General features: G+C 46.6%; 1 protein-coding gene across 2 annotated transcripts; it reads left to right on the forward strand.

Moving 5' to 3' along the window:
- Positions 1-14,749, forward strand: sgpp1b (sphingosine-1-phosphate phosphatase 1b). Of its 2 annotated transcripts, XM_046413753.1 has the most exons (4): positions 1-1,164; positions 6,804-6,893; positions 12,950-13,507; positions 13,630-14,749. In XM_046413753.1, the coding sequence occupies exons 1-3, from the start codon at positions 268-270 to the stop codon at positions 13,499-13,501; spliced, it is 1,539 nt and encodes a 512-aa protein (XP_046269709.1). In that variant the 5' UTR covers positions 1-267; the 3' UTR covers positions 13,502-13,507; positions 13,630-14,749. The 2 variants fall into 2 exon arrangements, with proteins under 2 accessions (XP_046269709.1, XP_046269708.1); XM_046413752.1 differs by lacking the exon at positions 13,630-14,749 and having other exon boundaries at positions 12,950-13,587.
- The last annotated feature ends 1,198 nt before the right edge of the window (positions 14,750-15,947 follow it).

Below are 15,947 nucleotides of genomic sequence, written 5' to 3' on the forward strand. Positions count from 1 at the left end.
CGCTGAACACATCTGGACTCGAACAAGACCCGATCCGTTCGGGTTATCCGTTATTGTTTTGCATCATTTCGTCGTTTTTTGGACAATACTGGCCGCCGACACAACTTGCCTCAGCTTTTAAACGGTTCGGGGTTCACTTCTGTGCAGCGCTCTGACATGATGTACGGGTCAGCTAGCTAACGTTAGCCGGACAGCTAGCGTACACCGTCCGCTGCCTGGGGAAAGTAGCGGAGTCCGAGCTTCTCCTTTCAGCAACCCGGACTAAACATGGAGAAAAGAAGTCGGCTTTTAGAGCTGTTCCACTATTCGCAAGACCCCCACCTTGTCGCCCGCTTTCAGCACATTTGCGGGGTACGCGGGACGTTTTCGAGAACCGTCTCTGCCGGTAGTACCGCCAGTACCAGCAAGGAAGCGGACCGGGCTCACCCGCACAACAACGGGGCTTGCCACCATCACCTCACCGCGGAAAATGAGAGTGAAATCATGGCCGTTATTGGAGCCGGGGAGGGCGACAAAGTACAAACGACAACAGCGGGCGTTCGGAAGAGGTTTGTCGGCTCTAACGATGTGAAAAACAACGGAGAGGAAAGTGAAAATTCTTCTCAGAACGGGGCAGCGGTGTCCGCGGCGACCGCCGGCGGAGAAACGGTTGGTGGGGGGAGTAACGGCCACAGCCTCGCCGGGACCACCGCCGCAGCTCGGGGCGGTCACAGCGGCCAAGGGGCGACCAGAGAAGAGGAGAAGGAAACTGGGAAGGGCCGTGAAGCCCCATGTCCTCCGGGGAGCAGCACTCTGAAACCCCTTCGCAAAAACTCTCTCACGGGCGATGCCGGGCAGGAGTTCATGATCGACAACCGGTTCCTGTACTACCTGTTCACGTTCGGAACCGAGCTGGGCAACGAGCTCTTCTACATCACCTTCTTCCCCTTCCTCATGTGGAACGTGGACGCCTTCGTGAGCAGGAGGCTGATCATGGTGTGGGTCTGGGTCATGTACCTGGGTCAGTGCACTAAGGATGTGATCGGCTGGTCTCGGCCCGCTTCGCCGCCTGTGGTCAAAGTGGAGATGCTTTACAACTCGGAGTACAGCATGCCGTCCACACACGCCATGTCGGGCACGGCCATCCCCTTCTCCCTGTTCTTCATGACCTACGGCCGCTGGGAGGTACAGTAAAGCCGCCTTACATGCTGTCGGTGTTAACAGTCGTCTTAAATCTGAAGTGTGGCGGGAGGAGAGGAGGGGAAGTTGGCACGAGTTGCTTCTTCCTGATTTCAAAGACGGTAGCTGACAAAGTCCCTCATGTGACGGTTTCACAGCATTTCACAGCACTTCCACACATATGACCAAGTGCATCCCTGAGAGCCCCGCGAACTGCTGACCCTTTTAACCGAAACAATCTGGACCTCATTTAGGGGTCATTTAGACACCTGGTCAATTCATTCCTTTATTTTGATCTTCTCCATTCATATCTGAGTTGAGTAGTTGCCTTTTAAAACTACTCTGTCAGTAGTTTCATCCCTAAGAATTAGGCTCGACCCACATGATGATCTGCAGTCCTGATGTACAGCAGACCTACAGAAGTGAGTTTGGGCAGGTGGTCTGCCTGTCTGTCTGATCAACAGATGATTCAGCAGCAGTTCTTCTAATCATTTATGTCACGAGGGTTAAGAGGAGTCAGCGCCTGTCTGTCTGTCTGTCTGTCTGTCTTTGGTTTTAGATGAATTATGCTCATAATGATTTGTTGTTGGGAAGCTTTTGTTGCACAGCTGATTCCACCCTCCCTTCATGTCTGTCCTCTGCTCTGCTCTGTAAGTCTGTACAGCAACACAGGCAGGCCAGCGAGGCTCGTGTTGGAACAAGATAATGACTGACAATAATAATAAAATATTTTATGAGGCTCACTTGTGCGTTGACTCGGCTGTACTTCGAGCTAGATGCTAACGTGCTTGTTAACATGCCCACACCTGATGGATGTTCACATGGTGACATGGAGTAAGCTGGCCCGTTAACACCTCGGGCAGTAATGGTTAGTGTGCTATCACGTGGCTACAAATTCAAACTAACTTTCGCCACCTCCTCAACTTTGACACCCACTGGGCGTCTCTTGACGTCAGCCTGTGTTCTGCCTCCTGTTTTCCAGCGTTACGAAAGTCTGAAATGTCCCAAATCACTGGAATAACATGGCTGCAGCATTAAAGCCGTTCTCTGTTGTTGTTCTTTTCTTCTCCTCCTGTTCTCTCAGGAGAAACAACACCTCATTGCGTCCAGTCTGTAAAAGCCAACAAAGTCTCTGTTGTCCTCTTGCACCATCTTATTGTGGATCTGCACAGTGGGGAACGTGACCATCAAACAGCAGGAAGTCTGTGTGGGTCTCACAGAGCTGAGAAACAAGAAAAGTTCATTCAGCCCTCCTCCGTGGGATCACGTACAACAAAAATGTAGCAATAAATAATCAGTTTATCTTAGAAAATGAGTTACTGGCCCCTGTACTTCCTCTGGGGAACTGCAGTTAGCCTTTTTCACATTTTTTGACATTCTAGATGGATGAAATCATTAATCGGTTTATCGTGGAAATAATCAGCAGATGAACTGATTATGAAAATAAGTGTTAATGCAGCACTCGTACTGCTTGTTGAATTTTCACAGCGTTGATTCACTCATTTAGTGTCAAACAAAACGAGCTGTGCCTCCTGGGAAAAAGAAAAAAAATGCAAACGTGCTGGTTGTTGTGGTTTGTTGCCATCCCCTTTCAGCAGTCTTTACTTTGTGGGTGGGTTTTGAGAAGAGAAACATGTGGGATTCCTGTATTGTGCTCACATCACAGCAGGCGAGAGCGGAGGTGGGACTGATTTACGACTCTTTGCCTCCCCGTCTGTCTGCCAGAGCGAGAGATAAGAGAGTCGACCCCCTGACCTTCGAGTGCAGGACTCTGAGATAAGACTGATTTAGTGCCTGTAGCTCTCTCTTCTCTCTCTCTCTACCTCCTGTACTGGAGGCCCATGGAAGCATAAGTACTACCTGATCTCATTGACTTTAGTGTATATTTTCTGACCAGAGGAGGATGTCAGAGCCTTGACTGCGGGGTTTGTCCTTCACGTTTCCTGCCGATTGCCGTATCTGCGGCAGGGAAGAAGATCCCTGCTGAACTGCGACCTCAGACGACTTGTCAGGGCAAAGCTGGGATGTTTGCATTTGGATGGGCCACAGTCAGACGGTCCTCCTCCCATCCCACCGCTGCCCTCCTCCAGCTCAGACAGTAACTAGAGCCAGATGTCTGACTCTGCTGAGAGTGAAATCATGGAGGAGACGAGGCACACGGCAGGAAAGAGCAGCGCGAGGAGAGGAAAGAAGGAGGGAGAAGGCAAAAGAGTGGGAGGCAGTAGAGAAAAGATTAGACTGGATCGGAGATGAGAGGAGATTAGACAAGATGAGACTCGAGGGCAAGAGATGAAGAAAGCACAGAGGAGAGAAGAGGGGATTAATGCCAAAAAGTAGTGAGGAGGAGGAACGATAAAAGAGAAGGAAATAGACTAAAGGCAAAGAGGGCTGGAGGAGGGATGAGAGGAGAAAAGATGTACAGGAGATCCAAGAGTGGAAGGCGTTGCTCGATTGAAAAACCAGACCTCGATTTTATCAGATTGTGAGATGTAAATTCTCATTACGGCCGGCAGAGGCAGAACAGAAAGCATTATGGTAAACAGGCTTTGTGTGAGACTTCCTCCCATGAGCGAGACCATTGGGTGGGAACAGTGCAGCTCTTCCTGTGAGCACAAATGATTTCAACTGTGTAGCAACTCCAGCCCTGAGTTTTAGATTGTGTTGTCATTCGCACTGCAGATGCAGATCAAATATCTGCTGTTGCATTCAAAAGTGGGACATGGAGATGGGATTTGACGCTTGCACCACTCGGTTAATGATAGAAACTTGTGAACTGCTGAGATGTTTACTTCTGCACATTTTTTGTTTTGGCAGAGATGGATGCATTCACACACTTCTATGACTACACTACACAGTGTGCTATTGTACCTTTTACTCCACCACATTTATCCAGCAGCTGTACCTCTGCAGTCTGAATTGCAGTACTTGTTACATGGTGTTACTTTGATATCCATGAACAAGTTGAATGCAGCATGGCTGACTGTCCACATACTGCGTTCAGTAACACTCTGTGGATTTCTGTAGGTTTAGTTTGCTGTCTTATTGTGTCGTCGTGTGAGTGAGTGTGAAGTAAAACATTGTTCTCATGTTGACATTTAAAGGTGAAAATGTTAACAAATTAAATACAAATTAACTTTCAAAGAGAGGATATTGACATCCTTTCCCACAGACCTGACTTTTTTCCATGTATGTAGTGTTGAAAGTCAAACACAGCACACCCTGAGAGCCGTGTGCTTTGGCCGTATGTGTGTGGACTGTGTATTTGTACAGTATACGTCACGTGGGGGAGCAGAGAGCGAAGCCGACGCTGAGGCTGACACTCAATAAGTAGTGTGCAGAGAACCACCGGCCACACAAAGCAACCACCGTGTCCATAAAACTGTGAGAGAGGCGACTGCTGCAGCACCGCCGTGGCCTCAGGCACAGGGCCAGAGCGAGCAGGCAAACATGGCCGTGGGACCCAGTGACCGCACTCTGTTTGCACATGGACAGAGGACACTGTTTGGACAACATCTCCACAGACGGTTTCCTCTGTCTCGCCCTCCCTTCTCTCCCTTCAGACTTGATGCTGGGTTTTCCCCAAACAAGCGTTGGTGCGAGCGTGATGGTGTCTGGCGGCGTCTCATCCGGCTTCACAGCTAATCCGCGCACTTAAAGGCGCCTGTTGCTCAACCAAAACCCTCCCTCTGAGCTGACCCCATTTTTGAAGACTTCTCAGTCTGTAATAGACACTTGAAAGTGCAGCCTGGTGAAGGGGAACACCTGTGGGACGTCCTCACGGGGGCTGTCTGTCCGCCGTGTCTGCTGGAATCAGACAGCCACATACTGTTGTGTTTTGTCCTTCAGTAAAAGACGCTCAACATGTTCGAACGTGCGAACGTGTTCTCAGTGACAGCGTTAACATGCAGCTGAGCCTGATGGGAACGTCACCAGTTCTGTAGGTATTTGGTCGTAGGAACGTGAGTTTAATGTGTGCCAAACGTCATGGAGACATTTCAGTCGTAACCTCAAATGTAAACCTCATGGTGGCACTAAATGTTCGATCTTCTGTCTTTGTTGCTTTGTCAGTAGTTAGTCAGTGAGTTAGTTGGGGTCTAAATTGCCATTTGGATCACAAAATGGTGTTATATTGATTCTTTTTACAACGCTGTATATCTGTTGTCTGCCAGGATGCAATTTTGATTGATCAAGATGAAATATATCCAGTTAACACAGTCAGATTTGTTTGAGTTTGGCCATAAAAGGGAGAAACCACACATAAATAACTAATCAGTTAACCGCTAATGCATTACATTTACTGTTATTATTTACTTTTCCATTAAGGTCAAGCTGTGAAATCAGCACATGCCTTTGGATAATTGCGGGTCAGATTCAGCCGTGCTTAGTTTGTCCACTTCACCAACAGCTACTTTGGCAGATAAGCAGCCATTGTTCAGAACAAAGCTGATCTCTGTGTGACAAAAATACGTTTGTGCAGTAAAATACAAAGAGGCTGGAGTTCAGCACTGAGCACAGAACAGCTCTCTGTCCATGCAACATGTCAGCACAGGAGGTATCATGTGGAAGTTCACCTGGCAGACTGACACACTTCATGAAGGGCAAACGGAGAGCTTTAGAGTGAGACATGTTGTTAGACCTGTGTGTCCTACACACCTCAGTGGTACAGAAGGCCTTCACTCACTGCTGCTGGATGGAGAAAATGTTAATGTTGTTCACCAGAACAAGATGGCGGTGCTCGTATCTGGGATGCTTTAGCTCCGCTTTTGTGTAGTGGGAGGAAGTGGAGACGTGTCGGCCATCTTTACGTGTGTCGGTGACGACAGCAGGATGAGCGGAAAGAGAAGGAAACCCACTCAGGATCAGATTTTAGCTTGTGTAGTCATGCAGTTTGTGCTGTTAGGAGACAAATGATCTGAGTCACATGAGGCAAAAGAGAATCTGACTTTGGACACTTTGAGCTGCAGCGTGAAGCCAGTGTTTCTTTCCCTCCCTCATCGCTGCTACACAACGAGTGCATCTGATAAGGAAACAGCAGAACTGCTGAAATATTTATGAGGGCCTTTGAGTCCAGCCGCACCAGCAGATAATCGTATCCTCTGTAGCTGAACGCCAGCTGCGGCTCACACACTTTTATTACCAGGTCAGAACAATAATCATGAAGGGCTCTGATATCTGCACTTTGATGCAGAGACTCATTATCTACTCAAGTTATGTATTGCAAAATATGAAGCGCAGCGTAACAGGGATCACAGGCAAAGTGCAGCATGGGATGTGCTAAACGGTCGAAATGAGTGCAGCTTTAAAATGTTTCAAATTATTTTGCTTTGTTTTCAGTGTATTCAGGTGTCTTAAATGAATTTCCAGCTTCATAAAAGTTGGAAACCTGCATTGTTTCATCCATGCGTTGTTGTTATCAAGTAAAAAAGTCACAAGTTAGTCACAAGTTTTTATTCAGTTATGTTAATTTATTTGCCTCGTTCACGTCGTTGTGATTTGTTTTGGTAGAAGTTAGAAGAGTTCAGACAGCACTGTTATGTCCTTCCTCTGTGAGGAAGAATCCATCAGTGATTCAGAGTTTAAATCTTACGTGTTTAAACAAGTTTTAAGCGTGCACATCTCAGCTGTGTGTCCCTTCACCTCCACAGTATCCCTTCTCACTGGGATTCAGCCTGGCCCTCTGCTGGTGTCTGCTGGTCTGCTTCAGCCGAATCTACATGGGGATGCACTCGGTCCTGGTGAGTCCACACACGCGCGCGCACACACACACACACACACGCATGCATGCAGATGGTGCCAGCCTCGCCACTTGCAGTGCCAGTTTGGCGTCGGCGTCCGTTTGGACACGATAGCTGACATGTGGGAAACAGTATCTGACCAGCAGTCACCTCGGCTCCAGAATTCACACACAGCAACCACACATATTAACAACACAAGTCAAAAACTGTGAATGTGCAGAGAAGGGATTTGGTCATTTTCCTGGAGACTTTCTGACTGTGGCACAGAAATGGTTTGGAAAGGCTGACAGTAATAACAGGAGTGCAGCTGTTTGATTTCTGTGGCGTCAGACTGCAGCTGTCAAACTAACACATAATTCTGTCACGGTAATTTGAAAACATGCCACACAGTGTGACAGGAAAGAGTCGCAGGTCAGAGAAGCTGAGTGTGTGTTCCTGTGTGGCGTCCTACAGCTGCTCTGTGTCATCAGCGGGCGATCGGTCGAGGTCGATTGATTATCTGATCAGCACGGCTCTGCCTGCTCGTGTCCTCCTCCAGCTTCATCACTCTGTGAGCTCAGTGAACTGACGGTGGGTCAGTCGTTCAGAGGTCAGGCTGATAGTGACTTTGCACTCACAGTCACTGCACATAATGTGAATGTTTAACATCTCACAGTCAACAACTGAGCTCCATCAGCTGCTGAAGACAGCAGCTAAAAGCTCCAAAACAGCTGGTAAATGGATCTGTGGTTCACGTTCATGTGTCAGCTGTTGTGAACAATAATCTGAAGAGAACAATAAGGCTTGATGTCTGTGACATATGAGTGAACACGGAGGTCGTCTCCGGTCACCTTAACTCCACTCTGTCTTTGCACAGCAGGTGGTCATTTGCTGTTTCATTCGTGTTCAGAATCTCCCAGAAGCTTTGAGGTGAGCTCAGAGAAACACTTCCTCTGCAGCAGACGAACGCCGAGCAGTGTGATCTGCTCGAACGTCCAGGCCAAGTAATCACACACAGAAGCATGTTTGGTTGGACTTGGACTCTGAAAAGTCCTTGTGGTGTTGTGTGTGTGGTGCGATTAGCAGGCAGGGTGTGAAACAGGAAGCCTGAAAGCAGAAGGTGGAGTCTTAACTTAAGCCTCCACACAATGGTTTTCCTGCTGCAGAAATGTGGAGAAAACAATCCGAGTTTACTAACATCCGTCAGGCTGCTGGTGTACACCCAGCAGGGAGGAAGGCGGCTGACATGATGATCTTGGATGCTCCCTGAAATCACATCATAATAATAATAATTTCATTTTTATCGCTCTGAATGCATGTTTACTGAGGACATGTTAAAGTTCCTTCATGCTGAAATGATCACAACGTCCTGTCAAAGGTGATGAAGGAAACCGTATCTTCTTCCTGTGTTCCTGATCTGGAATATGCATCACGTCTTCCACATGACGAGGCCTTCGTCTGTCTCACGGTGGTTAACACAGTCAGCAGCAACATCTCACACTTCTTACCATAGAGCTACTCGGGCATATTCGTGCCTGCAAAAACCTGCTCCTGCAGCTTTTATCTGCTGCTCTCACGTCAGCAGACTGTTTTGCCGACAGCAGGGTTTGAGTGAGATGAGATGGCTGCTGCACAGTACAGGTACAGTCATGAAAACACAATCGAACAGCACCTGGTGGGTGTGTTTCCCTGCTGCCCTGCAGCGTTACAGTGAGTCTGGGTAATGAACATCCAGTGGATAATAAAAAGCCCTTAGTGAGACCTGTGTCTCTTTGTGAAGTGCAGTAGTCTTTTAGTTTTGAAGTCCTTTTTGTTTAGTTTAGAGATTTGTCAAAAATGATAAATAAGCATAAAGAAAATTTTACTGACTTAACATAATCATATCAAAATAAATAACTGAAGTTTGTTATAGCATCATATTTCTTTCGCAAGTCGTATTTGTTTTCAGAATATTGACAACACAGCAGTCCTTTATGGCCTCTGCGTGTTTGGTTGTGCAAAACAATCTCATCCCACGAGGAAGAGGAAGACGTCCGGCATGTTGTTGTCGCCATCCTGATGTCAAACTGCTGCATCTGGATAGAGAAAGATTCAGATAATGTGCGTCTTAGCCTTCCCTCCCCTCATGTGTGCTTAAACTGCAGCATATGAACTTCTTTTTAAAGCGGCAGGAGTCGGATATCAGCTGAAAAAATCCAAATTGACTGGACGAGTAAGTAAGTAAGTAATAAACATAAATGATTTTTGTTGTAGAGTTTTAGCTCTAAAGTTGGGTTCTGTTTTCATCAGATCAAAATGTTGGATTAATAAAATGCTAATCTCCACAGACCTCATGCATATCCTGCTCAGACCTCTTGATGAGTTAAAGGCTTGGATTATTTTTTATTTTCGGCTCAGAAGTTATTTTTGGGCCCTGAGAAATAATTCGGGGACCACAGATGTGTGTGTGTGGATTCTTCTGTCCACACGTCGTTCACATTAACCCTCATTTGGGGCAACCTCAGTCACTGCTCAGTGATGTCATGGTGTGCTGTTGGGCTGTCTGTCGCCGTGGCAACTGCCCCGGCCCTGTCGGAGGGGCTGACGGTTGGCGTGGGACCAGCAGACGTTAGAGCGCGCTGGCCGTCCTCCCAGACAAACTTTGGAAGGTAGTGCCTGCAGGCGGTGTCGCGGTCCAGGCCTCCACCTCAGGAACCACATGGATGTCTGAGGAGAACTCTCTGCTCCATCCGTGACCTCCTCCGGGAGAAAAAATATTCCTGTTGTCCTCCGATAATCAAGGCCTGACCCAGAAAACGTGAGATGATTAATTTGTTCAGCTGTTAATCAGATTTGCAATTTACTGTCAGTAAATTAAAGGACGCTGGCCTGAGTCATCTGAGCAACTGTTTGAGACATGCCTTCATGTGCCTCCAAACCCCACAGCTGTGAGACATTAGAAAACCTCAGTCCATCTAATGAGTAATAGTGTTGCCTCACAGCGACTTCGTTACTGTGATTATGGTTTTCACAGTGAGACAGCGTTTAAATTCTCTTAATCTCAATAAATATTGCCTGTCAGTTTGTTACAAGCTCCTCCAAATGCTTCTCTATAAATTTAAAAATGGGAAAACACACCCAAAATGGCTCCCACAGGGTGCAGTTAAATAACCTGACAGGCTGTTTGGGTCCAAATCACCTTCAGCGTGATCTCTTCATAACCTCCGAGTGTAAGAATTTAAAATGAATTTGTAAAATCCATTTTTCTGAATGATACAAGCAGAAATTGAGCTGCTGTTACACATTATTTCAGCTCATATTCAATGAGAGTTAAACAGCAGTGACACACTGGCTGATCTTTCAGCTGGTCCTCAGAGAGGCTGAATCTCCACAGGAGCACGATGGTAATGAAACTTGGCTTTGGTTAACCAGTCACGGCAGCAGACATCAGCTACGTTCAGACAAAATTTTATTAGCCATAGCAGAATGAGCAGAGATATCAGCGATTCTCTGACAACTGCGGAGTTACGGGAGCTTTGATGTTGGATCCACGGAGTAGTGAGGATGGAGTTGAATAATCTGTTAGCCAGAGCCTGGAAAGCGAGATGTCGGCCACCGTCGGGACAGACTGGGCCTCTAACTGCTGACTGACATTACATGTGCACGTTTTCTGAAGCTTTGGCGACCGAGCCACCAGCTAATGACCGTGGAGTTAGGGACTGGTGTGCTGGTCACTTTTTGGTCAACATGAAACTTGATTGGTCTCTGGGCCAAACGCAGCGCCAAGCTTTCAGACAGCAGTGAAACGGCACAGCTGGGAGGAAGAAGAAAGGCCAGTCTGCTCTGCAGCTTTGACCAAAGTTCAGTCTGCAGAAATCTTTTTGTGGACTTTCAGCAGGAGAGGATGTAACGTGTGTCCAACCACCAACACACATGACTGCATTGTTTGTTTACAGCGAGGAACCATTTCACCACCTGTTTCCTTCCTACAAAGTACTTTTACTATTTTTTCCTGTTTCAGTCCTCATGTCCTCTCTCTGTCTTCCTCTCATTCAGCACTTTCCTCCTCCTCCTCCTCCTCCTCCTCCTCATCTTCACTGACCTCTCGCCGTGCTGTCAGGCAGTCTGGATAAAATCATCTTTGTGTAACTCAGAAACTCCTGCTGCTCTTCTTCGTTTTTCCTCACACTTGATCTCATGAAGATGTAATTAAGGTCTGTACCAACAAAAACCTTCACATGTCAGCTCAGTCCTGCAGACGTTGTCCCCCCTGCTGCTTCTCTTTGTCCTTCCTGACAGTAACTGAAGAGTCTTTGGGTTCTGGACTGTTGGTTTGATGGACTGAAGCCTGCACAGCCAGGCCATGTGTGGACTGTTGTGTTTCAGGGAGTGCAGCTTGAACACATGCTAAGCCATTAGCTGTTTACTCTGCCGGGCCTGCCAGGCATTTAATGTGTTCTGGAAATCATCAGGCCCGATGAAACGACTTCCTCTCGCTTTGTTCTGCAGGAAGAGCTCAGAGACAAAAGCTGTTCTGCCACTGATGATGTTGTTGTTGATGTTGACGTGTTAAACTTCTCCCGACTGCTTGCTGAGAACTTTCACTACCTTTTTGGTGTTAAAGGCTTCGTTTAAGTTAAAGAGAGATGCATTCTTAAACCTGTAGGTGCTGATAGCAGAATCCATTCAGTCATTAAGATTTCCAGATGAAGCCCATGCTGGCTTCACATACTGACTTATCAGTAGCTCAGCATACTGACACTTGACCCTTTAGAGAAAAGCATCTTCCAAACAACATGTGGCTCACTGTTCCCTCAGAGCTCAGTCACTTTTTCACATTAGGCGGCTCGCTGTTTCACAGCGCCCTGTGTGTGTGTGTGTGTGTGTGTGTGTGTGCGTGTGTTATGAAGAGAGAGGCCTGATAAGAGTTTGCAGTGGCTGCAGCAGTAAGGCGATAAATCACAGTGACTCTCTGAGAGGTTTCCTGTTCACTGCTGCGTCCGAATGGTCCAACGGTAAAGTGTGTCCTTGCAGTGGACTGTGTGTTGTCAGTCAGACAGCTGGGACACGAGTCCTTTGCCAGCATGAGACACAAGCTCTGTGGCTGTGGGTTAATGACTGACTGTGAGATCAACACTTACACCAACCACAGTGTGTATTTAAGCAACCAAATAGGCATTCAAACTGTAACAGGACGTTGGTGTCTGTCCAAGTGGACCAACCTGCTGGGACAGGACAGAGACTGGTGTACATTTACAGCAGGCCTCACTGATTTCTCATTGACTCACCTGTTGTCAGACTGAAGCAAAGGAAATCCTGCACACGTATGATGAAAGCCTACAGCTCGTCCTTCATGAGGCTCAATAAGATCACGGTTTAGCCTGTCAAAATGAATCTGGTCTCTGTCCTGTGTCACTGCCCTGGTCTGGACCTGATGCTCTTCTGCTGAATGTTGCTGCAGGTCGGACCGGACTGAACTGTTTGCTCATTTAACACATTAGTCTGCAAAATGTGGCAAAATTGTGAAACATGCTCATCAGAAGAAGGTTTTTTGTTTTTCAAATTTCATCCAGTTTCCAAAACGCTTAGATTTGTGGGAAATCATGAATTTGAATAGTAATGAATAATCACGAGGTTAAATCTGTACATACAGTAAACGCTGCGGCCGAAGCCGGCTGTCATTTTGCCACTCGGGTCAATAACCTGTGATAACATGTACTTTCAACGCTGATTCTCACTGATTTCCTGTTTCCTGTCAACACTCAACTTTCCTTATCCATCAGCAAAAAATACACCAATAAATATCTTCTTAACAAACGTTATCCGATAAAGACGGAGTCGTAATCAGACTGCTCAGATGATTTGTTTTGAGGCTTGGACGGAGTTCATTTCCTGCCAAGATTTAACACAAACACACACACAAAGCATGTTGTACTACTGACAGCATAGCAAACTTTGCAAATACAAAACATCGTCAACACATTTCTAACACATTGTGTTACATGTTTTCTTTGCTTTGGCCTGACATTCCCATCTATGTTTCAGCGCCATCAGGTAAAAGCAGTAACCCTCTTTTCCCCTCTTCCTTTTTCCTCCAGGACGTCATCGCTGGTGTTTTGTACAGCGTTCTGATCCTGCTCTTCATCCTGCCGGCGTTGGACCTGATCGACAACTTCAACCTGACGTGCCGCTACGCTCCCCTCGTCATCATCTCCTTGCACCTCAGCCTGGGCCTTTTCTCCTTCAACCTGGACACCTGGAGCACCTCGCGGGGTGACACTGCTCAGATCCTGGGCTCGAGTGCCGGCGTGGCCCTGGCCTCCCACGTCAACCACCTCCTGGGTCTGATGCCCGACCCGATGCCAGAGCAGCTTCCCTTCGCCATGCCTGCCCTCAGCGCCAGCCTGGTGGGCACCGCCATGCTGCGACTCGCTGTGGGCGTGCTGGTGCTGATGGCCACTCGGGCGCTGATGAAGGCCGTCACCATCCCGCTGGTGTGCTGGGTGTTTGGAGTGTCGAGCGCTGACGTGAGGAAGGCCAGGCAGCACATGGAGGTGGAGCTTCCCTACCGCTACATCGTTTATGGGACGGTGGGCTTCAGCGTGCTCTTCCTGGTGCCGCTGCTCTTCAGCTACATGCAGCTTTCCTGACTGGATGTTAGTGAAGTGACCCTTTAAATACTCACCACCTGAGTTCCCAGCGTTGGAACCAACGTGAATAAAAGCCTGAACGCTGATCTGGATGCTGACATGTTCTCTTTTTTCCTTGGTTGGTTCAGAAAGGATTCCTGACTGAAGGCTGGGAGATCTGCTGCATTTGGCCTCGACTGTATCAGGTCTACGTGTGGCGAGTGATATCTCTCCGCTCTGTTCTTTAGATTTATCTAAAGTCAAATCAAATGGCTCCTCCTCCTGATCCCAGGATGCACTGAGCCAAGCACCCGCTCGTCCTCCACCAGCTTAATTCAGTCAGAAGCTTTTCTTAATCTTCATATTTGATCTTCTCTTCTTTCTCTCTTCTCAAAGCAATAAGCCCCTTTTTTCTACTTCCTTCTTCTTCTGTCGGAGTTTATGACCCCCCCACCCTGGTATTTAAGGTCTTTGGACTGTGGTAGATGTCTGACTGAAGCAGTCAGAAGTCAGATCCGTGCTCGATTGCACTGCACACTCTTTTCCTAAAGGGCTCTTCCCACCCTTTCTGTCGTCTGTCCTCTGCTGAGAGCGACTGATGACCGGGCACATACTGTATGATTCAAGTGTCACTTTGTTTTTTAATACTTTTTCCTGATGACAGGAATTTGTCCACTTGGCTCAGCATTTTTTAACACTGTAAACTGACTTCCTGTTTGAGATGCTCTTGAAGGCACTTCCTGTACAAAGGAGAGTTTCATCTGCACATGTCAGGAGGGAGGAGGAGGTCAGGATGATCCAGCTCAAGCAAGAAATATATATATTTTAAACAGGAAAGTTCAGGGTCTTAGACTGTAGAGTGACGTGGAAACGTTCAGAAAAAGCTTCTGATGTTACAAGGAGAAGCTCCTAATTCTGACAACAAGCTGAAAATCTGCACAAAGCTGTAAAACTGTAATATATTCCAACAGGTTTGCAGTGAAGACATGACCAAAGTCCACCAGTCGTTAGGTCATAAATCACATTCTCAAGAAATTACTGATTCTTTTCTCTAAATAGTAGTTGTTGTAAAATTATCATAAAATTAGGACTTTAACAGCTAAAGAGTATTTTATTGTGATGAAAAAGTCATAAAACAGAGCGGTACAATAAGCCGAAAGTCCAATTTTAGAAAACTGATCCCTGATCTGATTTGCATTCGCAGCATATTGAATTTATTAGATAATTATTATTATTACAGCCCCACAGCAGCTCAGGTTTCTGTATCTGAATCGTCCGCAGAGTCAGACCTGGGGTCAGACCTGGGGTCAGACCTGGGCTCAGACCTGGGCTCAGACCTGGGCTCAGACCTGGGCTCAGACCTGGGCTCAGACCTGGGCTCAGACGTGTGGACGATGCACGAATGAACGGTGGAGCTCACACAGACTTCAGACCAGAACAGGGTGAGAAAACAGAAAAGAGCACATATTCCTGTTTTTGGTTCATCAACAACACACAGCTTCTGTCGGTCCTGTGGTGGGATCAGGTTTCAGAGGCGTTCTGTCAGGTGTCAGTCAGAGGAAAAGGTCTGCAGGGCCGCCTCTAACCTGTGACATCGAGCAGCTTCTCTGAGACGCGCGACGTGAAGCAGCGGTAAACGAGGAGAAGCCGAACGTGTTCAGACATGTTGTCGGTGGTGTTTCCGTCCCGGCAGGAGGACGTTTCCTCTGCAGGTGGAGCAGATAAACGAGATGAGACCGAACTTCCTGACGCTGATGATGAGAAACGTGTTTCAGCAGCCTGTTGACCACAGCAGATTTGGACTTCTTTGTCCAGCTGAATGTCCCGTTTAAACTCTGTGAAAAATGTACACTGAAACAGTTCAGGAGAATTTGTTCCAAACAAAGAACTCAAACATTGAAAAGTTTCATCGAAAACCTTTTCATGTGACAAACGTTTACTGATTGTTCCAGCAACCCTAAATTTCCTCATTTGGTTTTGTTGAATCACAAAATTTGTCACAATCCTAAATTTTACTTTTGATGATCTCTCAAACATGATTTGTTTCAGTCTGATGTGTTTTTAGTAATTAGACATTTTTATAATAGCAGATATTATCTCTTAAGATCCAAAATGCTGTACTTTGGTAGAATCACCAGATTTATTGAAATTCAAAGTCTGATTCCTCAAAATATTTTTTTTGTGACTCTGTTGGATGTCAAATTTTGTCTGTTGTATGAACAAATTTAGCTGTTTGCTTTACAGCTGAGAGAAGAATTCATTTGTTCTAATCCTACGTTGTTTTATTTGTTAGAATTCACAAATGTACTTCAATGTCACTTGTTCTTATTTGTAATTGTAAAAGATTTGGAAAAGCACTCCCCATTTTTCTTATTCCAAATTAGTCTTAACCCAAACATTTTTATGCCCAAACGTCCTCTCAGTTCACAAACAAAATCAGGGAGTTTATTAGTGAATTTATAAATTT

This window comes from Scatophagus argus, chromosome 15 (genome assembly GCF_020382885.2).
Source record: "Scatophagus argus isolate fScaArg1 chromosome 15, fScaArg1.pri, whole genome shotgun sequence".
Lineage (NCBI taxonomy): Eukaryota > Metazoa > Chordata > Actinopteri > Scatophagidae > Scatophagus > Scatophagus argus.

Bases quoted from the DNA above. Each gene is read 5' to 3' on its own strand.
- sgpp1b (XM_046413753.1), top strand. From the start codon at position 268: ATGGAGAAAAGAAGTCGGCTTTTAGAGCTGTTCCACTATTCGCAAGAC. The intron at 1,165-6,803 runs GTACAGTAAAGC...TCACCTCCACAG, and splicing joins TGACCTACGGCCGCTGGGAG to TATCCCTTCTCACTGGGATT. The intron at 6,894-12,949 runs GTGAGTCCACAC...TTTTTCCTCCAG, and splicing joins TGGGGATGCACTCGGTCCTG to GACGTCATCGCTGGTGTTTT.